We start from the raw sequence: 12,804 nt of genomic DNA, 5'->3' as shown, positions 1-12,804 counted from the left end.
ATGGATGGCCATCGCATCGCGTACTACACCGAATGCCGGCCGGCAAAACAAAGTCTCACCCGCGATGAGGTGAAGAAGGTTAAGGCTGCACCGTCGGACAAAGACGTTAGCTAGATAGAGTGGCAGACGTTTTGGTGAAACCAAGCTAGGGTGTAGTGCTTATTATTTTTAGATTTGCCGAGCCATGTCCATTCTCTCTTTTTTTTTTTTTTTTGTTTTTGTATCATTTATTTCAGCCTTCGGAGGCTTGCAAAGGCGGACATGGCTTAGTCGCGTGTTGATCCGCAGCTGGGATCGACGGCTAGTGCCCGCCACCGGAGTGTGTGTCTTCAGCCGCTCGACGGCTAGTGTCTAAACAAAACGTCACTATAGATTAACAATGATTCGAAAATGGAGGGTGCTTACTGTTTGTTTATATTTGCTCTTTGCTGTTTGGTTGTCTTGGGTTGTTAGAAATGACGAGTTTGGCCCGAGAAATCCAGCGCATGCTATAACAAACAAACATTTACCTCGGGAGGATAAAACGCGACTCAATAATCTTCAACTTGCCCTATTTGTACCTGGATTAGCAATAAGAGTAAGCCGAGAGATTAGATAGGAGCATCATTTTCAGATGACGGAACGAGGCTAAACAAGTGCCAGAGATTAGGGAAACTTTGCAATCTTTAGCCAAAAAAAAAAAAAAAAAAAGAAGAAAAAGAAAAAATACCACGACAAGGACCTGGCGTCGATTCGATCGCGCATCCGCAAGTAGGTGCTTTTTTGACTTCTTCCGAAACAATTGCCTCCACAATTAGGGCGGACGCAAAAAGCCGCAACACTCGAATAGGTCAAGGGGGAGCTCCCGAACACCGGGTAATTGCCTTCTCTTTGTTGCTTCCCTTGGTTCCAAATTGCCAGCTCGCTGAGAAGTGCGATCCGTAGGTAGGGTGGGATATTAATAAAGAAAACGCGAGTTCCTCCCAAGTTTTTTGATCTTTTCATTTTTATTTCTTTTGTAATTCTTTTCCCGATCCGTCTCAATATCAAGTTGCATTGCATATCCATCATATCTCGTGTGATCTGTGGTTTTTTTTTTCTTCTTTTTTTTCCTTTTGATACATTACCCCGTCTGCAAAAGCCGGGACGACGTGGTCACTCACTTGTCTGTACCTCGATGGACCGCGCCAGGCAAACCTGAATGCTTCAAGGTTTTGGGCCCAAGCTCCTGCTCGAAAATACCTACCCATTAGGTACTTGGCCGCGCGCGCCTCGCCAGGACCGGACGAAATTCAGCCCCCAAAGTCTTGACCAGAGTTACACAAAAAAAGACTGATTGCATATTTTTCCTGCGCAAAAAAAAAAAAAAAAAAAAAAAAAAAAAAAAGGGGAGATGCGGTTTCTTGCCCACGGGCCCCTGGCGGGACATGCCGAAAACACTCACTGGGATCACTCGAATGGTAAACTTTGTCAGGAGCCAAACGGCTCACCGAAAACAAGGCTGGGGTACTCGAGCGTCAGGGAGGCGGGGAATATTCTCGAGCGCGTCCTGCAGCTGGCCCCGGTCCCGGAAGAGATCGCAGCAAAAGCGAGGGAAAACGTCGAGTTCGTCTCGGCCAGCGACCTGCCGTATTTCCCCATCCCGTTCAAGGAGACGGAGCTCGGAGCGGCGCTGAAGGCGGTCGAGGCGAGCATCGGTCTGGCCATTGCCGAGTTGAGACGGACGGCGAGGACGCACACAGCCCAAAATGGTCTTGCGAGCCAAGGAGTGGAAAGGGAGGAAAACGAGAATGCAAGGCCACGGATAAAGATTGATCTGGAAAAGACCACGGCGTTTTTATTCCAGACGTATCTGACGTCGATTGGAGGGTTCGGCAAATCGGACAAGGGGGCCACTCAGTTTCTCAAAGGTACCCTCTCTATACCTACCTGGCATCAAGCCTTGTCATTATGTTTGCAGGATCGGGAAGTTATGGCAAGTTTTGAAAATGAAAAACAAATGATACAGCCTGCTCACATAGCATCATCGTTAATGTTTTTACCAAACAGCAACCGATCTCCTCGAAGCACAGTCAGACCTCTACCGGCGCATGTCGGCAAACCTCTACAGCACAAAGACTCCAGGCGAGTACTACCACATTCACGGCTCGCTCGAGGCATCTTCGACGCTCCGGATGCTGGGGCTGGAGGCGCGGCGTCCCGACCTGACGGAGAAGGGCCACGACGCCATCGTGGACGAGATTGAGTCTTGCGTGAGCCGCTACACGGTCGACGAGCTCGAGTTCCTAAACAGGCTGAACCGCCAAGCCGGCGTCCAGGCGTTGAAGCACGACGAGTTCCTGCAGACTGCACATGTAAGTCGATTATCTGTCTCGGACGGGTAGCTGCAGTTACCTATGGAAGTCAATCCCGATAACTGACACTGAACCCCCCTCTGTTCCTCTGTCCCTCTGTCAAAAAAAAAGGGCAAGGCAAACTCCAATTCACCACCGTGGAGCATCGACGCCCTCGAGACGACAACACCACCCGCACCTTTCCTCCCGTGCACCAACCGCGACAGCAGCTCGCCGCCACAACGACGGCCGCTGGCGGGCATCAAGGTGCTCGACGTCAGCCGCATCATCGCCGCGCCGACCATCGGCCGCATCCTGGCCGAGTACGGCGCCGACGTGCTCAAGATCAACTGCCCGCACCTCAGCGACGTCCCCTTCTTCCAGCTCGACGGCAACATGGGCAAGAGGACGGCCGAGCTGAATCTCAAGTCGGCCGACGGGAGGAGGAGGTTCGAGGAGCTGCTGGCCGACGCCGACGTCATCATCGAAGGCTTCCGTCCCGGCGCCATCGAGAGGCTGGGGTACGGGCCTCAGGCCGTGGCGAGGCTGGCGGAGCAGCGCGGCAGGGGGTACGTGTACGTCAGCGAGACCTGCTTCGGGCATGTGGGGGAGTGGTCGAACCGGCCTGGGTGGCAGCAGATAGCGGATTGTGTAAGTTGGACTGTTTTACGTCGTTGGACTTTTTGGGGGTCTGGAACTTTTTTTGTACCTCCCGAAACATGCTAACACCATGATAAATCCAGGTCACCGGTCTGGCGTGGGAGCAAGGCCGCTTCCTCGGTCTCGACGAGCCCGTCGTGCCGCCGTTCCCCATTTCGGACTACGGCACCGGCTGCATGGGGGCCATAGCAGCGCTCACGGGGCTCTACCACCGCGCCAAATCCGGAGGGTCGTGGCACTGCAGGGCCTCGCTGATGCACTACGACCTCCTGCTCATGGGGATGGGGCAGTACCCGGACGCCGTCAAGAGGTTCCTCCTCCACGGCACCGGGGGCCAGGAGACCCCGACGGCTAACAGCGGGGCGGCCGTGAAGAAGCAGAAGAAGAAGAAGCAGAGTGCCGACGACGACTGCACGGCCGGGACCGTCCGACATCCCGGCGGCGCCGTGCCCAGGTTCCCGGACGACATCCGACACAGCCACTCGGTGGACCAGGTGTCGGGGTCGGCGTTGCAGATGATGCGCCGCCGCCACCCGGACTTCTTTGCGCGCCTGCCTGGGATCATGGAGACGTGGCACTCGTCCGGCTTTGGGGCCGAGGTCGTCGTGGTGCAGCCCGTGGCGCAGATCGAGGGCGTCGAGCTTGCATACTCCCGCGGGAGCCGGCCCAACGGATCAGACGACCCTACTTGGGATGGTTTCGCCGGTCCTGGGAACGATGTAAAAGTGGCGTAAAGAGAACTATTGTTTCTTGGCCATGTGAGCTGGGGGTTCCAAGCCTTGTGTCCCTTTTTGGCCGGTATTTTGTTGTAATATGGAGCGACCGCGACCGCGTCTCGGTGTTGTTTCTTCTCCCCCCCCTTTTTTTTGACAATCAGCGATGGCTGTAGGTTTACCCGGCAAGCGGAGGACAGAAAGAAATATCTCGGTGGGGAAACGACTTTATGGTTCACCAACCACACAGATCACCTGCAAAACAATATGTAAAGGGGTTTTTTTGGGTAATTGATACAACAGAAGATTGAGCTACCAACTATCACATCCAAGTAGCTTCTTATTTTTAATTGTTTAGAAATAGATGTAGTTAATAATAAGCCATATATGAGGTTCTTGGCAGAAGATCGTCTTCGGGGTCAGTGATTTCTTTTTGGCCTCTGTGGTTCGGATCACGTCTATTTGCCTCCTCTGGGTATAGGTAGCACTAGGTTTATTGGACGTCTCCAATTCCCTCGGAATAGGGCATTATTGTCCGCCGTGACTCAATCGATACACTCACTTCCTTGAACACATGTGACGAAACCCAAGATGATAAAATCAACACCTACGGCTACGGTTCAGTCAGTTGTGGGCGCCCGGTGCAACTTGTAATCCTCCTGGAACTACCTTGTTTGTCCTGCCCGTCCTATGTAGGACTTCTCACCGATATGCCGCGTACGTGCCTACGTAACCAAACAAATTATTCAAAGTTTATATTGTGTCAGTCAGTCACTTCTCAAATAGTATTCGTGGCCGCTGATAGGCATTCCCGTTGCTTGTCAGCAGTGAAAAGTCGTAATCATCCTTGAGACAAGGTGCTCGTAGTGGGTGGTACAGATTTTACCACGTGTTTCATTGGGCGCAAGGTTTAGTCACCGTAGGTATCGACTGTATCCCTCCCATGTCCTCCAAAGTTGAAGAACTTCGATCTGATGTCCTGCCGATCTGCAACAAAAGTCACCGTTTGCCTTGCGCTGCAGAAGCCAATCACATCAACAAACTCAGGCATCAGGGGTACGTTGATTCACTTATGCTCAATTCCTGTAAATTGGTCTACGACACTCCATAATACCTGAACCCTCCCCCTTTTTTTTTCCCATTATCCTCCTATCCCAATCAGGATATTATTTCGAGAAAAGCCTGTTCCAAAACGCCTCAACCGCCGCTGCAACCTCGGGCACGTTATCACGCACAAGGCCGTGACCGGCCTCGGGGACGACGACGACGTCGGTAAAACCCACCGCCCGCAGCTGGTCCCCGCTACACACCGCATCCAACGCCCCGACGATGCCGATGGCAGGCACGCCGCTCTCGGCGGCGCGCACAAACGCCTCGTCGTGATCCATGACGCCGCCGTCCCGCACGATGGCCACGACGGCGGCCTTGTGACCGGCATGCTCGCGCACCTGCCACTCCCTGACGGCGGGCGCGACGACCTCGCCCCGCGCGACCCGCTCCCTCCAGTCCGGCGGCACGACCAGCTCGCCGCCCTCGAGAAAGTCCAGCGTCCAGGCCCAGGCGGCGGCGGGGTCGTCGCCGCGCAGGGCCGCCAGTTCCGGACCGCCGCCGACGCGGGCGGACGGGATCAGGCCGGCGGGCGCGACGAGCGTCAGGCTCCGCACGCGCGCGGGCCGCGAGTTGACGTACCCGACGGCCAGGGCGCCGCCGAACGAGTAGCCGACCACGTGGGCCGACGGCCAGCCGAGGCGGTCGAGCACGGCGTCGACGAGCCCGTGGAACAGCCCCGGCTCGTGCGGCTGCACCGGCGTCTCGCTCAGCCCGTGGCCCCAGAGGTCCACCAGGGCAAAGTGCCGGGTGGGGAATGAGGTCTGCAGCGCGCGCGCGAGCGGGAGCATGCCCAGGGCCGGGGTCTGCACGCCGTGGATGAACAGCACGCGGTCTGGTGCCGGTGCCGATTCCGGGACGGTCGTCCAAGGTGGCAGGTTGTAGAACGCTGCCGTCCCCTGCGGCGTGGTGAGGAAGCTGGCGGGCGGGAGGAGCCGGCCGAATGTCTGAGTGAAATGCGCCTCTGAAGGTGCCGCCACGGGGGCTGGTGGGGTAGTGGCTGCTGTGCCTGGACGGGGTAGGCTGAGAAGGGACATTTTGCCTATGATTTTTCTCGATGATTTTTTTTTTTTTCTGACTGAACAAGTTCTGTTCTGACTAGACGCAGCGCTAGAAGCAAGACATTCATGTGGGGTTCCTGCGGTTAGTGGAGTCAACACCAGCCAATGCTTGGGGGAAACAAAACCTTCATTCACGGGGATTTGATATTTGCCTCGCCAGCACGTCGATATTGTGCACTTCATTATAACATGCATTTTCCGCCTCTACCGAAGCTCTCGCACGCTGTACATCGCTTCTGGCATGCATTCTATGTTCTGCTTCTTGAAAAAGAAAAAAGACCAAATCTCGAACCAAGTGTGTCTATCAGTGAATTTTCTCACCTAGTACATCAGATGATGGCATCGCAATTGTTGAGCTTCTCAGGCATATATCGTGAAGGCGATCCACCGGTGGCTTTGCTCTGTACTGGTCCTCTCGTTCGCCACCTATAATGTCTTCCGATGACCACCAGGCCACGTACATACACTCAATCATCTTATCTATGCAGCTGGGACGGCGGACAGCTGCGACAGCGAGCGCAGACTGCATCTTGAAAATCAAACCATATATCTGATCCCCTTTCCCGGAATACCTGAGCCGTTAAGGCAAGGTCACAAATGTCTCCATGAAGCCATGCCGCCAGAGACTTCCTCTAGGATGGCCTGGGCATGTACGAGCGTTGAGATGTGTCCAGAGGTGCTAAATCTTCAAGGGAACTGCCATATCGACATGTTGTTGAAACTTCAACTCGCTCGACTTCCAAAATGTGCAGATCCTGCATGAAAGAGCCAAAGGGGGCCTCAACCTGTAGGCTGTTGGTCAAAGTCACAGCTGCCAAAAGGATTTGCATGAGGAATGTCGGTTTGAATTTACTGTAATTCATCACATCGACACGATGAGTCACAAGCATGCATATACTGTAGTCTCAGTGCTCAGACTAGACCCCCCTGCTTCGCAGTGGGGACCGAACGCTCCATGTACCTTTCAGCCATATGGTTATTCGACCAATTACATTGGCCGAAAAGATCGCGCTCGTTCTAGTCTGAGGACAACTTGTCCATTTTCCCCGCTCATGGCGGGTATTTGTACTGTTTTCGCACTATGCATGTACTGCATACGTAATACCAATAATATAACCACTGTATACAATTAAATATTCGAATAAATAAATGAATAAAAATCGTAAAAATATAAAATAACCTGCGTTGTAATAAATGAATTTTTTATATTTTTTAAACGCAAGGGCCGTGGGTATATCTTTTCCAATTGTATAAATATTTAAATATTAAATATATTTTCTAAATTTTGATATATATTTTTATTTTTAATTTATTGTTTTAAATAAAAATGCTCTATACAAATAAAATATATTATTATAAAAGCGATTTTCAAATTAGCGTGGCGGTGGAAAGTGCATGCGATTACCGCCTAAAATAAATATTATATTAACATTTTTCATTTAATAAATATTTTATTAAAAAACTTGATAATTCGCCCAATTATGTTTAAATTTAAAAAACTCTAATATAGCATTAATGATAAATTATTATATATTCATGTTATTTAACACTTTTTTCACCATTTATATTTTATTAAATAATATAAAAAATATAAAAACAATATAATTTTACCATTTCTTTTAATAAAAATAGTATTAAAGCCGATATTACGAAGCGGATTTCACGTAAACGTTTATATAGATACATAATCCAATCCCTGGAATTTTGGCTCTATTATCGCCATAATTGGCAAAAATATAAAAGCGTTTCAATTGTAAATTTTATATAAAATTGTATATACCTTACCTATCCGTTTATTTAACGGCTTATATAATTAAATATATATACCAAAATCTGGTATACGGTTATTTATATATATAGTATCCCCCACCCAGAAAATTTTTGAAATTATATTAGCAAATAAAAATAATATAAAGAAAATACGAAAATCGAAATAAAATCGAAAAAATAGTACCGCAATAAGCGGATTAAGGGCAAGGCCTAGCAAATTCGCCCGATTATACATATAAAAATATAAATTAAATTGTTGTTAATAACGGTATTAAATGCTACTTTCAATGTATAAACCGTTTATTTTTACGATTTTTATTTATTTTTTTATAACGGAGTGTTAATCGCCGAATTGACGAAAATACCGCCATAAGCGGCGAAAATCGACAAATTGTCCTTAGACTTAAACCAGAGCGCTTTTTGGATGGACCCACAAATACATTGCAAAACCGCAATTAAGCCACGAAGTGGAGCGAAGCGAACGAAATGGATTAATTGTGGAGCTCTGGGTTTCAGGGATAAGCCCTGAGACTAGAGAGAAATCACAATTAACGACGGGTTGGAGAAATAGTCTCAGTGCTCAGACTAGACCCCCCTGCTTCGCAGTGGGGACCGAGCGCTCCATATACCTTTCAGCCATATAGTTTTTCGACCAATTGCATTGGCCGAAAAGATCGCGCTCGTTCTAATTTGAGGACAATTTGTCGCATTTCGCCGTTTATCGCGGGTATATATATTGTGTTAAAAACAGGTTTTATAAACGCCCTGCGACCGCACGTTAAATGCAATTAATTGCATTTTTCATGCGCGCAGCCAATTAAACAACGGTATAATTAACACATTATATTTAAAATATAATAGCAAAAAAAAGCAGTATAACCATAGTGTGCAATTGAATATTTAAATAAAATATTAAATAAAAATTATAGAAATATAAAATAACCTGCGTTGGATTGATTTGAGCTTGACAGGTTTGTGATTAAAAACCGCGCTATTATAATTAATTTATTTGGAAAGATACTTAAGCATTTAGTAGAATTTGTACTTTGTTATTATATTTAATTATTATTTTGAATAATAGTAAATAATATTAGTTTAAAATTCAGTAATAATACTTATAATTTAACGGATTTAAAACTACAAAGTGCATGCAATTATCGTTTAGGATAAAGCTTTTATTAATATTTTAATATTATTGATTAGTTCGTTAAAAGATTGAATAATTCACGCAAATAATGCTAAAATGAAGAAGAATTTTAGTACATCTATTTTTTATAGGTTTATACATAATTGTTATTCAATTCCATTCTCATAAATTTTATTTTATTAAATAGAGCAAAAAATAGGAAAATAGCACAAATTTAACATTTCCTTTGATAAAAAAATGATATAAACGGGTTTACAAATCAGATTTCACGCTAACGTCTTTGTATATATTTATTTTAATCCCTGAAACTCTGGTTCTATTATTATGAAAATTGGTAAACATATAAAAGCGTTTCGATTGTAAATTATGTACAAAATTATATACTTTTTACCTATCCGCTTATTTAACGGCTTATATAATTCGATATATATACCAAACTGTAATATTATATCATACATATATGTACCACCCCCACGTGCAAAAAGCATAAAACTTTGCTGCAAAACAAAATAATATAAAATTAATTAAATAAAGCGAAAAATAGATAAAAATACACATTTAGCAACTTTTTATATAAAAAACGATTTAAAGCCAATATTATAAATTGGATCTAACGTGGACGTTTGTTTATATACGTTTTTCAATCCCTGAAAGTTTGGTTCCATTATCGTTAAAATTGGTAAAAATATAAACGAGTTTCGATTGTAAATTATATATAAAAATGTGTATACTTTGCCTATCCGCCTATTTAATTACTTATATAATACGGTATGGATACCAAAACGTAAGATAACCGTATATATGTATATTATATGTGCTTTATAGCCCCCCGATAATCCAAAATAGCATACAAGTATATTCCTTACTTTTTTCTCACAATATTAACTTTTAATCCTTTTTCCGTGACCTGTACTATCTTACCCTGCACTTTATTTCTTTATTTCATTCCGCATTTCTGTAGAATCACTTCGTTAAAACGGTTTCAATACCCCTGCTGTTATTTGCATCAGCGCCGACTATTTCCACATGCTATGCTTCCTTTGTTACGCTTTACTCTACTAATTAGAGCTTTGTAACTGCTAATACGTCTTCTTTTTAATCTCGCTCTTGGTAATTGCAATTTGCTCGTCTGTTCGGTTAGCTTCTTGGAGCCGACGCAACTTTTAAGATTTTGTCGGCACCTTTTCTGGGAGTGCGCTTGCTCAATTTTAAGCGGCTCGAGTTTATGCCCGAGTTTTGCTATTCGGTTAATTGCGATAGCTGGTGACTCACGGCTCATCGTTCTCAATACCAAAGACTTTTTTCTTCTTTCTCCACAATCTGTTTTGTTTTCTTTATTACAGAGTAGTACTTCGACTCATCAAATCTCCGACAGGTTATATATCCAGCAAAAAATGAGATAGTTACCCCAAGACCCCTTTACTTGGCCATTGTTTAAGTGTCTACCCACCCCATTAACGTTGCTTCACTTCATTCAGCATTGCCATATGAAACTTTTACTGAGTCCGTCCTTAGAATCGCTCCCTTGGACCCGGCAATACGGTCGTTATCACGACCACAAACATGATCATTCGGCATATCCGCCCCCGAAACCATGGCAGAATACTGCAAGCTCCCCTGGGTCATGATAATATCATCTTTGGTGCCGATGTCATGATCGAATGTGAGCTCGGTGTCTTGGCGCTCCTTGGTCGGCGGCATGTGCGAGCCCTTCGTTTTAATGCAATGTTGACAGTGCTGACAATGCTGCTGTGTGGAACCCGATGAGCCGCTGCCGTCATAATACTTGGACGACTTCTTGCTCTTTCTGAAGGAGAATCCGGAACTGGAACCCTTGGTGGAGAAGGGGTTGTGCTTCACAATAACCTCGAGGAGGGGCTGTAAAACAGGAATGGAGGATGCAATTATGATTGAGCTTCCTTCGATGATGAGCCAGACAATAAGATCCGGTACATCATCTGCAGTCGCACACAGGCTCTTGGTGTCAGTAGTTCACATTCAGTTGTAAAACACTCCGCGGAAGGAGACGTACAGGTAAAATCTTGGCTCATCATGGCCGGAGTTCGGGCCGTTTTGATAACAGCAATAATGCCAGAGCTTTGGGTTGATTAGTTAAGCAACCAAGTTATAGTATGCACAGGTGCGCACATGGTTTGACGGATTGCAACCTACATTGACCCGACTCCCAAAGCACATGACAGTGCCACTTTTTTCTTAAAGGACAACTGGAGCTTGAAAAGAACTACTGCAGGGTATATGGCCAGGTAAAAGTCCACAATTGAACAGCATACTATAGAAAAACAAGACGTCAGTCCCCCCCACACACATACATGGACGATGATAACCATGAATTGAAATTGCCTGGCAAATGACTTACTACCAGAATATATGCCATAGTTGACCAGATGCCTCACATCAAAGCAGTTCCCCTTAACCGAAGGGTCCCAAAGCGCACTTGTGGGCGAGCACCGGGTTAAGACTAAAGTAAATGCGATAGCGACGGAGGTGATACACCATATGGGCAGGAACCATAGGAACTTGACGTGGTGCCGGCTCGGGTTGAGAAGGCGCGTCAGGAGAGTTACCACGCCAAGCTTGGGTATCCCGAAGAAGAGCGAGCCGGGGACGAAGCTAATGGTTGAATAGAATATAGCGTTGGATAGCTCTTTTTGGGTCAGCAAAGCCATGTGTCGGCCGTTACCGTTCTGGACGGCGATGGTTGTGAAAATGACTGCCACGTAGCCGCATAGCTGGGAGAAAAAAAAAAATGGTTGTGTGAGCAACAAAAAGAACCTTAGCCATATGGCGGAAAATGGGACGAGAGGAGGCAGAGTACCTGTCCAGCAATGATGTACCAATCGTCGCTGCGAAGCTTGCCCCTAATGTAGCCATTCACATATATCCTCGAGACCACAAAGACGGAACTAAGAAGAATGGCGATCCAGCAGACTGCGAGAACCGCAGGACCCTTGTCCTGGGCCTTCCACTCATCAGAGCCAACCAGGGAATCCGACATAATGCTGGGGAACTGAGTGAGGGTGCGCTGGAGATGAGGAGCTAGAGGTCTTGCGGACCGGTCAAGATGGCCCCATTCGAGGGGGTTTTATGCACGCAAGAGGGGATACCTGGGCAGCATAGTTCATGACGAAAATTAAGAAAAGAAAAGAAAAGAACACATGTAAGGGACAAAAAGGCTGGAAGAACCAAGGATCGAATCAAAAAGCAGCTTCCCAGTCCCCCAAACCTTTTAGAAGAAATCAAAAAGAAAGAGCACCACCACACGATAAAAAAATCATTGCGTGAATCGTAATAATTGTCAAGTAATTCAGTCTTCATGACAAAGCTAAGCGTACCCCGTCACTATGGTGATAGAATCACGAAACTGCCTTCCCTCCATCATTTCAACAGTGGAAAACATGTTGTTTTCTCCCCAAGCAAGACAATGGTAGACGAAAACTTTTTACCTCGAAAAAACACAGCGAGAGAAAAAATGGAAAAGAAAAGTCCTGGCGGCGGCATGGCGCACTTTGCCAGCCACTGGTAGGGTTGGAATGAAAACTTGAGTACTACTCCAAAGCATTGTATAAAGCTTCCAAACGAAAACAACGCGTGAGGAAATTTCTTTTACAGAGGCGACACGAAGCTAGGGCGGCGTGAAGAGATGAAACTTTTCCCACTTCAATACGTCAATGGCTCGTCCCCGCGAATCTGACTGATGCCACCGGATATGAGCGATAGATTGCATGGCTAAACGTGGGGGCTTGCCAAACTACCGGATTCCCCAACTCATTCTGGATTGGCAAATGGTAGCGAGTGGCTTGCTCTCTGCATCAAAATCCGGCCTCTTGGCTAACTGGTGATGGAACCGTAGATAATTGGTCGTACAAGCAAAAATGTTTACTGTCAAACAACATCGTATATTAAACTATCATATCATGTCATGGCTGCGAAAGCAAAAGGCGGCGATATTAACCAGGCAGCACGTGTTTTAATTTCGCCAGTTTTGGCCGAATACCCCCCCCCCCCCCCCCCCC

At 46.7% G+C, this 12,804-nt stretch overlaps 3 protein-coding genes across 3 annotated transcripts; 1 reads left to right on the top strand and 2 right to left on the bottom strand.

The window, feature by feature from the left end:
• Window positions 1–1,372: 1,372 nt before the first annotated feature.
• On the top strand, window positions 1,373–3,706 carry PpBr36_05066 (uncharacterized protein; the record flags this gene model as incomplete). Its single annotated transcript, XM_029892224.1, has 4 exons — window positions 1,373–1,889; window positions 2,029–2,333; window positions 2,445–2,963; window positions 3,056–3,706. The coding sequence occupies 4 exons, from the start codon at window positions 1,373–1,375 to the stop codon at window positions 3,704–3,706; spliced, it is 1,992 nt and encodes a 663-aa protein (XP_029749044.1).
• A 1,145-nt stretch (window positions 3,707–4,851) lies between these two features.
• On the bottom strand, window positions 4,852–5,829 carry PpBr36_05065 (uncharacterized protein; the record flags this gene model as incomplete). Its single annotated transcript, XM_029892223.1, has 1 exon — window positions 4,852–5,829. One exon carries the CDS (start codon window positions 5,827–5,829, stop codon window positions 4,852–4,854), a length of 978 nt encoding a protein of 325 aa, XP_029749045.1.
• Window positions 5,830–10,240: 4,411 nt separating this feature from the next.
• PpBr36_05064 (uncharacterized protein) lies at window positions 10,241–11,813 on the bottom strand (the record flags this gene model as incomplete). The annotated part of the gene is made up of 5 exons (XM_029892222.1): window positions 10,241–10,728; window positions 10,803–10,867; window positions 10,943–11,060; window positions 11,148–11,520; window positions 11,607–11,813. Coding segments are annotated over 5 exons (1,251 nt in total), but the record flags the coding sequence as incomplete, so codon positions are not given.
• Between the last annotated feature and the right edge of the window lie 991 nt (window positions 11,814–12,804).

This window comes from Pyricularia pennisetigena, chromosome 6 (genome assembly GCF_004337985.1).
Source record: "Pyricularia pennisetigena strain Br36 chromosome 6, whole genome shotgun sequence".
Classification (NCBI taxonomy): Eukaryota; Fungi; Ascomycota; class Sordariomycetes; order Magnaporthales; family Pyriculariaceae; genus Pyricularia; species Pyricularia pennisetigena.
Note: the sequence above shows the minus strand (reverse complement) of the source record. Positions and strands in the feature narration are given on the sequence as shown.